Consider the following 16,461-nt stretch of genomic DNA (forward strand, 5'->3'; position numbering starts at 1 on the left):
GCAGTTTGGGATCTGAATATATTTAAATAATTACTGTGAGGCAGAGATTCTTTTATGCCTACCAAAACTGCCATGTTTCTCTTTTTGCTTAGATTAGCAGAACCCAAATATTTAACCTGAACTATAGCTGCCTAATCAAAAGATTACATTTCCCAGCCTCTTTTGCTTGCGAGGTCACGTGACTAAGGCCTAGCCAAGGAAATACAGGAAGTGTTGAGCGAGACTTCTGGGAAGTCTCCTTAAACAGGGAGAACATGCACGTCTTTGCTCCTTCCTCTATTCTGCAAGAATCATGGATGCAAGGGCTGGAGATGTGGTCACCACTGAGGTTTTGAGGACAAGGACAAAGAGGGCTATATCCTAATGGTAGGGGAAGGAAGCCTAGGGTTTGGATGACTTCATCAGGTCCCCTGATGATCAACCTTCAGATTTCTTCTATATAAGAAAGAAAGAAACTTCTACTTTGTTTAAACCACTGGTATTTTAGGATTTGAATTCTATGCCACTAAACCAAAATCTAAGTGATACACTCAAATCTTTACATTCTGCTGCACTACGGTAGCCCAGCTTCCTAAGCGTTTCTCTCCTACCTACCTATTATCCTTTTGGTGAGCTTGGTCTCCTTTGGGCCTCATTTTTCTCCCTGTCACATTTAGTCACATTCTTCCCTGGGGTCCAGTCACCAGTAACATCTTCAAGCTCCTGAGCTTAACACACAACTGCACTCCCTGTCCCAGATGAATGGTCATTTTAGGACAGGGAATGAAAAGAATTCATCTGTGGAGAGACTGCTTTGGCACACATTGCTTTTCTGTTCCCTGTCCTCCTGGAACCGCCAAGATGGTAGTGTGTGCTAGAATTTTCCAGGACTGAGAGGGGAAAGGGTTTAATTTAAAAAGAATCTCCTGGAACTGGGAGACAATATATAGGCTACTAGGACCAGAGAAGGATGGAAGTTGTTGGAAGTTTAGACAGTGGAAGTTTCTACTTCCTGGGTGGGGTCCTTGTTGGAGAGATTGCTTGAGATATTGTCAGAGTCAAGCAACTCTACAATGCTGTAGGGGGAACAGTCCTCCAGACCTAACCTGCTGCACAGCCAGCCACAGAAGCCTTTCTCCATGTCCCGGGCAGCTTGCCACCATGCTCCCCAGGACCATGAGAGCTGGACCACAGCAGCGTAGAGGCCCAGGGAAGAGGCCATGGCCATGATGAGCACTGGATAGAAGAGAATGAGGCAGGGGCAACACGAGATCTTGTGCCAGAAGGTCCTCTCCTCGTTGTACACAAGGAAGATGTTGTACCAGGTGATCGTGCCATAGTAGAAAGAGACAACAAAAGAGAGGATAAAGACCACAGGCAGACAGACCAGTGTCCAGAGGACCACATGGGGCCCACGATCTGCTCCCATTTGGCAGGCCTTTCTGTCTTCAGGTGTTATCTCCCTTGATGACCCTCTAGGCTTCGTCAATTCTTGCAGCTCCTTCTCTGTCAGTGTGACATGTATGTCCACCATCTGGCCCTTTTTCTTTCCTCGTGTGATGGTGCCAGTTAACGTGACATAGCGGCTGTCCAAAGGCATGTTCCACATCCCTGCAGGGCATCAAGGATGTGACGTTAAGGTCAGAAGAGTGGACATTTAATCACAGGGTCATCATCTGAGCTGGAGGCTGAATACCACAGTTCCGGTTTTTATAGCACCTGGCACAGTCCTGGAGTCAGTGACTGTGGGAAGACGAAGTGGGTGGATCTCCCTCCCTCCCTGATGTTATGACTCCCCCAGGGGACTCTTACTCCACACACGTGGGCTCTGAAGAAACTGTGAAGCAGGTTAACTTGCTTTTCAAGTTCTCTCTCCATTTTGCTGGGCCTCAGTCTTGGCACGATCTCTGTAATATGGAGGGGTATGAGGAACTTTGCCACAGACACCAGTTCATTATGACCTTAATCTATTGTATAAGTGCATGAGTATCCACTGATGTGTGTGAAGATTGTGCTGCGTGTGCGTCCTCCCGATGGGCAGTGCACTCCCCTTCCCTGCTCATCCCCGTCTCTATGCTTCCCTGAGACGATGCTTCCTCACATGCCTATGGTCATCTCAGCCCTCACGTCCAAGCTCTGGACACACACACCACACATATCACACATGTACACTGTCCTCACACACATACCTACACATTACCACCACCACCACCGAACTGCCATCCTTTAGTCATCCTGGAGTGACACCGGAGCTACTGAAACACAGAAGTCTGAGGCCCCTTGGTATGTGAAATATAGTCTACAAGGGAAGGTTGGGTGGGGTGGGGGAGGGGAGTATAGCCTGGAGTCTTTCTTCCATGGCTGGAAGAAGTAGGAGGGTTGTACTGTTCACCCAAAACCTAATGATCTCAAAACCTCCCTCATCTCACTAAATAGTAAATGACACCACCACGTCCTTCTCTGTTGCTCCTGTCAAAACCCTAGGAGTCATTGCTGACTCCTCTCTTTCTCTCACTCCCTACCTCTGATCCATCAGCAAGTTCCAAATCGGACCCAGAATCCAGCCTGTCGGGGTGCCTGGGGGGGCTCAGTCAGGTTAAGCATCTGCCTTCAGCTCAGGTCATGGGATTGAGTCCCCCATCAGGGAGCATGCTTCTCCCTCTGTCTGCCGCTCCCCCTGCTTGTGTGTACTCTCTCTCTGCCAATACAAAAAATCTTCAAAAAAAAAAAAAAAAAAAAAAGAATCCAGCCTATTTTCCCTAGCTAGCTTTCCTGAGGTCACCCTGGTCTAGGCATCTACATTAGTGCTGTTGTGGCCTCAGGGATGGGACAGTCTCTTATCAGCTTCCACTCTTGCCCCTTAGAATCCACTCTTTATAAAGAAGCCAGAATGATGGTTTAGAAATAGAGGCTATCTCTCCTTTGCATAAAAGTCCTCCACCGACTTCCACTTGCACTTTAATCAAATCCCAAACTCCTTACTATGACTTGCAAGGCCCAGCGTGAACCTCTCCACCACCGTCTTCCCTGAGAATAGGGGAACAGGCCAGTGGTGCTTCCATCTTAGGGTCTTGGCCCCATTTCATAGTCGGCTCCTTCATTTCGTTCAGATCAGCTCAAGGGCCACTTCCCAGAGGTCCTCGCATGGCAGGCAATCTCCTCCCCCACGCCCTCCACCAATCATTTCACATCACTGTGGTTTATGGTCTTTGCAACTCATACCACTCCCTGAAATTAACTTTGAATGACTGCCTTGTTCACTGTCTGTCTTCCCTTCACTAGAAGGCAAACTGCACAAGAGCAGAGACATTGCTGGTGTTGTCCACTGTGGGCCTATGTCTTAGAGAACAATCCAGCTACACAAATCGATCTACCTTACCCGTCTATTGCTGCATGGTGATGCTTAGTCCGGACACTCCACGGCTCCATTAGCAGCAACAGGTATTCCCACACATGCATCCTTATGCCCATGGGCCTAAGTTTCATGGGATACTGAGAATTTCTAGAATGTAAGATACGCAGTCTGAATTTAATAATTATTGATTAATGTCCCTACGAAGTGGGTAAAACAGAATTCCATTTCCACTTGAGGTACATTGATAGCACAACTATTTTCTCACATTGATGTTACCCTAGTGTATCCAATTTTTTTAAAAATTTTTTTATAGTGTATCCAATTTTTGGCCAACCTATATGTAAAAGAATATTACCACTCACTGCTATTGTAATTTGCATGTTCCTGATTATTATAAAAGTCAACCATTTGCTTCTTTATCTTACAGGTATTAAGTAATTAGCATAGTCTTAAAAATAAATAAATAATTAGCATAATCTGCTTGTATTACTGATTTTTGTGTATAAATCGGTCTCTTCGCTTACAATAGGAGTTCAGAAAGGACAGAGATCTCCTCTGCATCACTGCGAAGAGAACAAAGTCAATGTTTAATAAATACTGCTGATCTGTGGAATGAAGACTGTGATATTGCAAAAAGAAAGGTGTCAATAAGTCGAAGTAGGTCAGTGAGCAAATCCCTGTCTGTCTTCTGGAGAATCCTCATTCCTTCCTGTGGCTTTAGGTAAGTGGCCCCAGAGACTTACCTTCATCTGCAGGATAATCTAGGAAATCGTCTCCCTCTTCTTCTTTAGGCCGGTCTCCACTTTCTGATTCCCCAGGCTCCTCATCTAGTTTCTCATTTTCTGACCGGTAGATGATGATAGATTCAGGGCGGGACTCTTTCCTCTTCTTTTTCCTGCGACCCATTGTGGATTCCCCATCCAGGGCCAAGGCAGCAGCCACAGCCTTCCTCAGAGAGCCCTGGTGGTGCGGGCTTGGGAGCTGGCCTTCACCTTCTACTGGTGCCAGCGCGTCCATCCTGCTTCTCACGTCTAGTTATTCCTTGTGAAGAGTCTTACTTCCTTGAGCAAACTCACGATCCACACACCACAGAGCTTCTTCCTGGATGGGGCTAAGCCAAAATGTCCGTCAGTGAGTTCCACAGGAAAGACAGGCAAGCAAAGTCATCAACAGGAAGGAAATAGGATGAGATAGAAAGGGGTCTGGGAGATGATCCTCAACTTGGCTGAAGGCTTCTCCTCCCTTTCCTTCTCATATCACTGTATTTTGGGAATGCTGTGGAAATACTCTTACAAGATTGGATTGTCGTGAATAAAATTTTATTTGTATTGTAATAATATTTGTGTCATTTATGCAAAGTTATAAATTATGCAAAACCCATCAGTTCAGCTGGGAGACGTTGAATATGAGAAAGTTGGGTGAGGAAGCCTTATAGATAAATGGGATTTAAGAACTACTCTCGCTCCCACCAAACATGACAATTTGGATGGCTGGAGCCAGTAATCCAGTCATCTGGCTGTTGAGTCCTATAACCATACTCAAAAGGATGAATGGAACTTTTAGAAAACTCCCCAAAGATGGCACAATGTCACCAACCATGTCTACCATGGTATTCTATGAAGAGCACATGCCTCTTGGCTTCTTGTTAGCCCAAGATCCCAGAAAATTCCTGGGTTCTCTCCTATGACATGTGGGGAGACCAGTGGAGAGGATGCATAGTTGCCCACTCTTAAGATTCTCTCTCCTTTCTGTTCTCCAGGTAAAAAGAGGTGGGGAGAGAAGAGAGTCTATGTAACATCCTTTAAAGACACTGATTGGCCTGTTATTTGGGTGCATTGAACCATTGAGAAGACAGAAATGCTTTTAGTGCTGCTACTGAGCAGGGAGAAATTAGCAAATACCCAGCTAGTCAAATTCAGGCAGCTAGTTGCTCAGATGCTCTTTTTTTTTTTTTTTAAGTCATCTCTACATGCAACGTGGGACTCAAACTCACAACCCTGAGATCAAGAGTCTCATGTTCCACCAACTGAGTCAGCCAGTACCCCACTCATAAGCTTTTTATTTTTATTTATTTATTTATTTATTTATTTTTAAAAGATTTTATTTATTTATTTGACAGACAGATCACAAGTAGGCAGAGAGGCAGGCAGAGAGAGAGAGGGGGGGGGGAGCAGATTCCCTGCCGAGCAGAGAGACCGATGCGGGACTTGATCCCAGGACCCTGGGACCATGACCTGAGCTGAAGGTGGAGGCTTTAACCCACTGAGCCACCCAGGCGCCCCTCATATGCTTTTTAAAACAACAACAGCAAACAAGAACAAAAACAAAAACTCAGAAGCATGTTATTATGGATAGTTTCAAACATACTAAATGGAGACCCTTTTTATTATGGAAAGAGGCATACTGTACAAAAGACAGAGAACAATTTTAAGGACCCCTCATTGTCCGTATGATGATAGCTTCAATAATAATCAAAATATTCATAGCCAACTTATTTAAAGGCAAACCTCAGACACATTTCATCTATTTCAGTTTGTTTCTCTCCCATATAAACAATCTTTAGAAAAAAAAAGATACCCACAATATCATCATACTTCATTGTTTTTAAAACAATTCTTTAATATCTTCCAATATCCAGTCAAATTTCCCTGTTTGTTTAACAGTTTAAAGTCTATTTTCTGGAATTGGGATCCCAATAAGGTCTACGCGATGTACACGGATCCTATGCCTGTTTGTGTGTGGTAGTGCCGTCCAGTAGAATTCCTGCATTGCACCTTGAATGATGCTAGCGCAACTGAGGAAATGCTTTTCCTTTTTTTTTAAATGAATTCTAATTTAAAAATAGCCACATGTGGCTAGGGACTACTCTATCAGACAGGTCCATATGTTCATCCTCCAATTACTTTCCTTCCAATTCCTTTGTGAAAGAAAGCAGGCTATTTACCTTGCAGATTCTCCCAGCCTAGGTTTTGCCGACTGCATTCCCACAGGGTGTTCTGAACCATGTATTTCCCGTACACTGATAGCTAACTAGGTTTGATCAGATTCATGTTGGAATGTTTTGGGTTGGTTGTTTTGGCCAAACAGTGCTATAGAGGGCGTTTTGTACTTCCATCCGGAGACACCTAATGGCATTTTGGCCATTTTTTAAAATGAAGTTAGTAGCCATTGACAATCATTGGCTAGACCCACTAATTCACTAGGAGTTGCAAAATGGTGATATTCCACTGGATATCAGGCACTGTGAACAAACTCAGTTTTAAACTTGGTAGAGGAGACAAGTGGCCCTGTTATCATCCATTATTATTGGAAATTATACTGGGAAAATATCTTTCTGTCATGACTGTAGTGATAGCTTCTATTAATATGAAAAATTTCTGAACTACTTACCTCATAAATTCCCCATTCACAAATAACTGTATTTACAATGAAGAATTGCTAGATTCTACTACAATCCTGCCACCCCAGGATCCTGGAGAAAGGCCACTCTCCAATAACTCCAGGTTGCCAGCTTTCTGTTACTTTTATTCTCAATTTCCAATTCTTCATTTTTTTCCAGTGGTCTCTGAGTATTTCCTTCCTTTCAATCCCACGTGCGTACCCTTTGATTTCTCTTTATCCCCAACAGTGAGGCTTCTCCTCTCATTAGTCTGAAGCGGTCCTAATGTCCAGTGGCCTGGCCCAAACAGGGGAGCAAAAATAAACAAACAACAAATCGAACTAGGCTCTAAATGCCACTCAATTTGAAGCAAATCTCATGTCTAAAAATTATGCATCTTTGACACTATCATGTGACAGGGCCAACTCTGTATCGTATTTCTTCAAATGCCAAAACACATTCTTTTCCCCTCATCTCAATGCATCTTTTTTTTTTTTTTTTCAATGCATCTTAAGACCAATGGACTGACTTCTCACCCCAAAGCCTGAGCTACCTTCTGGGCAAGTAGCTCTGCGTGACTACCCTTTGTCCAAGTTCTACTTCGTCTTCTACAGTTTATTTTCTTATATACCTCTCCACTGGATTGCAGGTACTTAAACTCCACCACCTTTGTGTCCTGGGCACATAGCCCAGAGAGAAATAGAGAGGTGCTGACTGACAGAAGTGAAATGCCCCCAGGTAGAATGGGAGGGTTAATAGGAAGTCCTCACAGCCTGTCTTTGCCTGGGGTGGGCTAGGCTGTTTGAACAGAAGGAGCATCATTATCTTCACCATCTCAGGCAAGGAACTTACCTATGACATGTTTCAGAACACAAAAATCTAGAGCACAAAGGCTTCCCAAGATAAACTAATTCAGAACACAATCAACCCACCTATTAGAAAGATTAAAGCTCAGGTCATGATCCCGGAATCCTGGGATTGAGTCCCACATCGGGCTCCCAGCTCCATGGGGAGTCCGCTTCTCCCTCTGACCTTCTCCCCTCTCATGATCTCTCTCACTCTCTCTCTCAAGTAGATAAATAAAATCTTAAAAAAAAAAAAAGATTAAAGCACCTAAGGGAAGTCAGAATTTGGAACTCAATAAGAATGTTGAATTTGCCTTAACACTTTTGCCTTACTGGTGTCAAGAAGCGCAAACAGTGCTCTCCTACCAAAGGATCCCCAGGGCAGAAGAATGGACAGCCAGCGAAAATAGACTGGAAGAAGAGGCTGTGTGCGCATCTCCCTAAGGTTAGAGGTTTATTGTTAAGAATGTGCGTGAATTTTGAATTCTACTTTCTAAGATTCTGTATTTAATATAAAAATGTTTTCCCTGGTGGAAATCCTCTAGTAAAACTGATGCTTGGTAAGTCATACCAAGGTAATTCTATGATGCGGGTGACCTCTGAAAGCACCACTTTATATGTACTGTAAGGGTACAAATGTCAGGCTTGAGAGTGTAAAAATAAATTAAAGAAATTTCATTTAAAATAGACTCAGGAAGACCTGGCAGGGGAACTCTCACTCACATATCACTCCTTGCAGCCTGCACAACCAGCAGAAAGAGAAAGTTAAGAATTATCTTGACAATTGCTTTTTTCTTTTTAAGTCTTATTTATTTAAGTAATCTCTACACCCAACGTGGGACTCAAACTCACAACCCTGAGATCAAGAGTCTCATGTTCCACCAACTGAGGCAGCCAGGTACCCCTCTTGACAATTAAGGCCATTTTTCACATAGGAATTTCATCACCTGCTTTCAAGAAAAGGAAGTTTCGTCCCTGCCTCAGCAACAAGGTGCTAACCACTACTTGCAGCCAATGTGAAACGACCACAGCCTTGAACTCTCTGTTCTTCAGTGAACTTGTGTTCAAAACAACTCTCTCCAATTTCCTCTCAAAACTTAATAAAAGCTGATCTTCCCTTTGTCTCTTTGGACTTATCTATGGTTCATCACACATTCACGGAATAATCATCACTCTTTATGGGCTTGTGCAAACCGAATAATGTGCGGTGGTCTAAGTCTTCTGTTTGGTTGGCCACAAACCCAAACAAACAGGGACAGACTGGTGTTAGGTAAAAGGAAGAATTTCTGGATCCCTAGGACAGAATAATAAAGAAAACAAGAGTCAAGAGAAGCATTTGTGTCTCCTGTTATAAAAAAAAAAAAAAACATGACTATCTGGTGAGCTGATGAGGTGTGGGAAGAACAATTTGATCTGTAAGCAAGGAGGGCGATGACCCTTAGAGACCCCATTCAAATCCTTTAGAGGAAGGAGGAAATAAAAAGAATTGGTGAGCTCCTGGTAATTCACCTTAAGGGTCTGTTCCCTGCCTCCGGTACAGCTAACTTTACACAGGTGCTCAGCCAGTGTCTACTAGCAAAACATGTAACTGCCCCTGATTCACCTCAAAACATTATTTGAAGGGCTCCTGGCTGGCTCAGAGCCCCACGTTGGGTGTAGAGCTTACTTACAAAACAAAAACCAAACAACAACAACAAAAACCCCATGATTTGAGAGTACAAAATGGCCCGACAAACGTTAAGATGGTTTGTTTGGTAGTTATGATAAAAGAGAACCCTCAGAAACAGTTTTAAACCTGCTCCGTTGATCAACAACTTCCCTCAGTGGAGATGCTTTTGGAAACCAGCCCATCAGAGTCCATCCCTCATTTCTAGAAGTCAATCAGGTCAGTAAATTTGCCTGTCAGAAGCCAGGGGCTTCCACTGGTGAATGGACTTTCCAAAGTTTATTCATACAGACAGTTGTTGGTCAAACAGGTTTAAAATTACTCCTGGTGACTACCTGTTATGGCTAGAGAACAGTACTTTTTTGTTCTATTTGCTGTGAGGCTGAAACAAGATCAGATATGTTTTAGAACAAGGTGTATTATTTATTGTCCTGTAACAAATTACCACAAGCTTTGAGATCTAAAAAAAAGAACTACATATTCTCCTACACAGTACTCTGTGCCAGTAATCTGCAAGTGTCTCAGCTGGGTGAGGAGTCCTCTTCTCAGTCTGCTTCCCACCTACAGAATTTGGGGGTCCAAAGGCCTTTTTGCTTTTGGACGGTCTCCGAACTCCTTAGGTATTCTGTCAATATAATTCTCTTAAAACGTGGAGGAGTCAAGATGGCGGAGAAGTAGCAGGCTGAGACGACATCGGGTAGCAGGAGATCAGCTAGATAGCTTATCTAACCATTGTGAAACACCTACAAATCCAACGGGAAATCGAAGAGAAGAAGAGCAACAATTCTAGAAACAGAAAATCGATCACGTTCTGAAAGGTAGGACCTGCGGAGAAGTGAATCCAAAGCGACGGGAAGATAGACCCCGGGGGGAGGGGCCGGCTCCCCACAAGCGGTGGAGCAACGGAGCACAAAATCGGGACTTTTAAAAGTCGGTTCCACTGGGAGACATCACTCCAGAGGCTAAACCGGGGGGAAACCCAGGCGGGGTCAACATAACCCCAGGTCCCGCGGGGTCACAGAAGGACTGGCGGGGAAGCCGGCTACAGCGACAAAGCCGAGGAGTGAGCTCTAAGCCCAGGGTTACCTTGTGCCGGTCGCAGGCTGGGTGGGCTCAGAGAGTGGCTGGAGGCTGCGGAGACGGAGGCGACCCGGCACTTTTCTCCAGCTCCAGCAATTGACTGCTTTCCTCAAGGTGCGACCGCAGGCCAGGGAGGCGGGGCGGTTGGGCGCTTTGCTCTGAGAGCGCACTGAGGAGCGGAACCCCAAGCTCTCGGCTCCTCCGGGCCGAGAGATTGGGAGGCCGCCATCTTCATTCCCGTCCTCCGGAACTCTACGGAAAGCGCTCAGGGAACAAAAGCTCCCGAAAGCAAACCCGAGCGGATTACTTAGCCTGGCCCCTGGCAAGGGCGGTGCAATTCCGCCTGCGGCAAAGACACTTGAGAATCACTACAACAGGCCCCTCCCCCAGAAGATCAACAAGAAACCCATCCAAAACCAACTTCAGTCACCAAGAACAGCAGAATACCACAGCAGGAGAAAGCAAATCCTACCTGGACAAAATGATAAGGCGGAAAAACTCACCTCAAAAAAAAAGAACAAGAGGCCGTACCGAAGGCTGGAGACCTAATCAATACGGACATTGGTAACATGACAGATCTAGAGTTCAGAATGACAATTCTCAAGGTTCTAGCCGGGCTCGAAAAAGGCATAGAAGATATTAGAGAAACCCTCTCCGGAGAGATAAAAGCCCTTTCTGGAGAAATAAAAGAACTAAAATCTAACCAAGTTGAAATCAAAAAAGCTATTAATGAGGTGCAATCAAAAATGGAAGCTCTCACTGCTAGGATAAATGAGGCAGAAGAAAGAATTAGTGACATAAAGACCAAATGACAGAGAATAAAGAAGCTGAGCAAAAGAGAGACAAACAAATACTGGACCACGCAGGAGGAGAGAATTCGAGAGATAAGCGACACCATAAGACGACACAACATTAGAATAATTGGGATTCCCGAAGAAGAAGAAAGAGAGAGGGGAGCAGAAGGTCTATTGGAGACAATTATTAGAGAGAATTTCCCTAATACGGCAAAGGGAACAAACATCAAAATCCAGGAGATGCTAAGAACGCCCCTCAAAATCAATAAAAATAGGTCCACACCTCGTCACCTGATAGTAAAATTTACAAGTCTTAGCGACAAAGAGAAAATCCTGAAAGCAGCCCGGGAAAAGAAATCGGTAACATATAAGGGTAAAAACATTAGATTGGCAGCAGACCTATCCACAGAGACCTGGCAGGCCAGAAAGAACTGGCATGATATATTCAGAGCACTAAACGAGAAAAACATGCAGCCCAGAATACTATATCCGGCTAGGCTATCATTGAAAATATAAGGAGAGATAAAGAGCTTCCAGGACAAACAAAAGCTGAAAGAATTTGCAAACACCAAACCAGCTCTACAGGAAATATTGAAATGGGTCCTCTAAGCAAAGAGACACCCTAAAAGTAGTAGATTAGAAAGAAACAGAGACAATATACAGGAACAGTCACCTTACAGGCAATACAATGGCAATAAATTCGTATCTCTCAATAGTTACCCTGAATGTTAATGGGCTCAATGCCCCAATCAAAAGACACAGGGTATCAGAATGGATAAAAAAACAAAACCCATCCATATGCTGCCTACAAGAAACTCATTTTAGACCCGAAGACACCTCCAGATTTAAAGTGAGGGGGTGGAAAACAATGTACCATGCTAATGGACATCAGAAGAAAGCTGGGGTGGCGATCCTTATATCAGATCAATTAGATTTTAAGCCAAAGACTATAATAAGAGATGAGGAAGGACACTATATCATCCTCAAAGGGTCTGTCCAACAAGAAGACCTAACAATCTTAAATATCTATGCCCCTAACATGGGAGCAGCCAACTATATAAACCAATTAATAACAAAATCAAAGAAATACATCGACAGTAATACAATAATAGCAGGGGACTTTAACACTCCCCTCACTGAAATGGACAGATCATCTAAGCAAAAGATCAATAAGGAAATAAAGGCCTTCAATGACACAATGGACCAGATGGACATCGCAGATATATTCAGAACATTCCATCCCAAAGCAACTGAATATACACTCTTCTCTAGTGCACATGGAACATTCTCCAGAATAGACCACATCCTGGGTCATAAATCAGGTTTCAATCGGTACCAAAAGATTGAGATCATGCCCTGCATATTTTCAGACCACAATGCTCTGAAGCTAGAACTCAATCACAAGAGGAAATTTGGAAAGAACGCAAATACATAGAGACTAAACAGAATCCTTCTAAAAAATGAATGGGTCAACCAGGAAATTAAAGAAGAATTGAAAAAATTCATGGAAATAAATGATAATGAAAACACAACGGTTCAAAATTTGTGGGACACAACAAAGGCAGTCCTGAGAGGAAAATATATAGCGGTGCAAGCCTTTCTCAAGAAACAAGAAAGGTCTCAAATACACAACCTAACCCTACACCTAAAGGAGCTGGAGAGAGAACAATAAAGAAAACCAAAACCCAGCAGGAGAAGAGAAATCATAAAGATCAGAGCAGAAATCAATGAAATAGAAACTAAAAAAACAATAGAACAAATCAACAAAACTAGGAGCTGGTTCTTTGAAAGAATTAATAAGATTGATAAGCCCCTGGCCAGACTTATCAAAAAGAAAAGAGAAAGGACGCAAATAAATAAAATCATGAATGAAGGAGGAGAGATCACAACCAACACCAAAGAAATACAAACAATTATAAGAATATACTACGAGCAACTCTATTCCAACAAATTTGACAATCTGGAAGAAATGGATACATTTCTAGAGACGTATAAACTACCACAACTGAACCAGGAAGAAATAGATAACCTGAACAGACCCATAACCAGTAAGGAGATTGAAACAGTCATCAAAAATCTCCAAACAAACAAAAGTCCAGGACCAGATGGCTTCCCAGGGGAATTCTACCAAACATTTAAAGAAGAATTAATTCCTATTCTCCTGAAACTGTTCCAAAAAATAGAAATGGAAGGAAAACTTCCAAACTCATTCTATGAGGCCAGCATCACCTTGATCCCAAAACCAGACAAGGATCCCACCAAAAAGGAGAATTACAGACCAATATCTTTGATGAACACAGATGTGAAAATTCTCACCAAAATACTGGCCAATAGGATCCAACAGTACATTAAAAGGATTATTCACCACGACCAAGTGGGATTTATTCCAGGGCTGCAAGGTTGGTTCAACATCCGCAAATCCATCAATGTGATACAATACATTAATAAAAGAAAGAGTAAGAACCATATGATACTCTCAATAGATGCTGAAAAAGCGTTTGACAAAGTGCAGCATCCCTTCCTAATTAAAACTCTTCAAAGTGTAGGGATAGAAGGCACATACCTCAATATTATCAAAGCCATCTATGAAAAACCCACCGCAAATATCATTCTCAATGGAGAAAAACTGAAAGCTTTTCCGCTAAGGTCAGGAACACGGCAGGGATGTCCGTTATCATCACTGCTGTTCAACATTGTACTAGAAGTCCTAGCCTCAGCAATCAGACAACAAAAAGAAATTAAAGGCATCCAAATTGGCAAAGAAGAAGTCAAACTATCACTCTTTGCAGATGATATGATACTGTATGTGGAAAACCCAAAAGGCTCCACTCCAAAACTGCTAGAACTTTTACAGGAATTCAGTAAAGTGTCAGGATATAAAGTCAATGCACAGAAATCAGTCGTATTTCTTTATACTAACAACAAGACAGAAGAAAGAGAAATTGAAGAGTCAGTCCCATTTACAATCGCACCCAAAATACCTAGGAATAAATCTAACCAAAGAGATAAAGAATCTATACTCAGAAAACTATAAAGTCCTCATGAAAGAAATTGAGGAAGACACAAAGAAATGGAAAAATATTCCATGCTCATGGATTGGAAGAACAAATATTGTGAAAATGTCTATTCTACCTAAAGCAATCTACCCATTTAATGCAATCCCTATCAAAATCCCATCCATTTTTTTAAAGAAATAGAACAAATAATCCTAAAATTTATATGGAACCAGAAAAGACCTCGAATAGCCAAAGGAATACTGAAAAAGAAAGCCGAAGTCGGTGGCATCACAATTCCAGACTTCAAGCTCTATTACAAAGCTGTCATCATCAAGACAGTATGGTACTGGCACAAAAACAGACATATAGACCAATGGAACAGAATAGAGAGCCCAGAGATAGACCCTCAACTCTATGGTCAACTAATCTTCGACAAAGCAGGAAAGAATATCCAATGGAAAAAAGACAGCCTCTTCAACAAATGGTGCTGGGAAAATTGGACGGCCACATGCAGAAAAATGAAATTGGACTATTTCCTTACACCACACTCGAAAATAGACTCAAAATGGATGAAGGACCTCAATGTGACAAAGGAATCTATCAAAATCCTTGAGGAGAATGCAGGCAGCAACCTCTTTGACCTCAACCGCAGCAACTTCTTCCTAGGAACATTGCGAAAAGCAACAGAAGCAAGGGCAAAAATGAACTATTGGGATTTCATCAAGATCAAAAGCTTTGCACAGCAAAGGAAACAGTTAACAAAACCAAAAGACAACTGACAGAATGGGAGAAGATATTTGCAAATGACATATCAGATAAAGGGCTAGTATCCAAAATCTATAAAGAGCTTATCAAACTCAATACCCAAAGAACAAATAATCCAGTCAAGAAATGGGCAGAGGACATGAACAGACATTTTGCAAAGAAGACATCCAGATGGCCAAGAGACACATGAAAAAATGCTCCACATCACTCGGCATCAGGGAAATACAAATCAAAACCACAATGAGATACCACCTCACACCAGTCAGAATGGCTAAAATTAACAAGTCAAGAAATGACAGATGCTGGCAAGGATGCGGAGAGAGGGGAACCCTCCTACACTGTTGGTGGGAATGCAAGCTGGTGCAACCACTCTGGAAAACAGTGTGGAGTTTCCTCAAAAAACTGAAAATAGAGCTACCCTATGACCCAGCGATTGCACTACTGGGTATATATCCTAAAGATACAAACGTGGTACTCCGAAGGGGCACGTGCACCTGAATGTTTATAGCAGCAATGTCCACAATAGCCAAACTGTGGAAAGAGCCTAGATGTCCTTCAACAGATGAATGGATAAAGAAGATGTGGTATATATACACAATGGAATACTATGCAGCTATCAAAAGACATGAAATCTTGCCATTTGTGACAACGTGGATGGAACTAGAGGGTATCATGCTTAGCGAAATAAGTCAATCGGAGAAAGACAACTATCATATGATCTCTTTGATATGAGGAAGTGGAGATGCAAGGTGGGGGGGGTTGGGGGGAGGTAGGAAAAGAAAAAATGAAAAGATGGGATCGGGAGGGAGACAAACCATAAAAGACTCAATCTCAAGAAACAGACTGAGGGTTGCTGGGGGGAGGGGGGACGGGAGAGGGTGGTGGGGAAATGGACATTGGGGAGGGTATGTGCTATGATGAGTGCTGTGAAATGTGTAAACCTGGCAATTCACAGACCTGTACCCCTGGGGATAAAAATACATTATACATTTATTAAAAAATAATAATAATAATAATTCTCTTAAAACTTTGTGGCTCTCCTGTGAATAGTTTTTCTGGGTCAGAAATGTGAGAGTATCTTAGTTGGATGATTCTGTCTCAAGGTCTCTGAAGATGGCAGGGCAGCCCTCATCTGAAGGCTTGGATGGCATCAGAGGATCTGGTTCCAAGATGGCACACTTGCATGGTGCTGACTCAGTTCCTCCCTACATGGGCCTCTCCATGGGCTGTTTGAGAATTCTCACGACAGTGCCTGGTTTCCCTCAGAGTGACCTGGGAGCAGATATTCTTCTTGACCACTTCAACTTTTTTATTTTTTTTGAGTTTGTTTGTTTATTCATTTATTTATTTTTTGAGTAATCTCTACACCCAATGCAGGGCTCAAACTCACAACCCCAAGATCAAGAGGCACATGCTCTTCTGACTGAGGCAGCCGGGTGTCCCTCAACTGTACTCTTGATCCTCTATCTTCCTCATCCTTGACTTCCTTCCATTCTAATAGCTCCAACTTCTCCCCTTTGCTGATTCCTTTTTGCCTGTAAATAAACCCAGAAGTCCCTATGTGGAAAAACCAGCTTTACCTTGCCACTTACTTAAGGCAAT

General features: G+C 42.9%; 1 protein-coding gene across 1 annotated transcript in view; it reads right to left on the reverse strand.

Moving 5' to 3' along the window:
- Window positions 1-883: 883 nt before the first annotated feature.
- TMEM169 (transmembrane protein 169) overlaps window positions 884-16,461 on the reverse strand; it is a 34,023-nt gene continuing 18,445 nt past the window's right edge. The window contains exons 2-3 of the mRNA XM_080799700.1: window positions 4,078-4,445; window positions 884-1,590 (exon numbers count right to left, since the gene is read on the reverse strand). Coding sequence (XP_080655826.1) covers window positions 968-1,590; window positions 4,078-4,351 — 897 coding nt within the window. The 5' untranslated portion in view covers window positions 4,352-4,445 and the 3' untranslated portion in view covers window positions 884-967. The remainder of the gene's footprint in view (window positions 1,591-4,077; window positions 4,446-16,461) is intronic.

The sequence above is a fragment of the Martes martes genome (genome assembly GCF_963455335.1).
Source record: "Martes martes genome assembly, chromosome: 3".
Lineage (NCBI taxonomy): Eukaryota > Metazoa > Chordata > Mammalia > Carnivora > Mustelidae > Martes > Martes martes.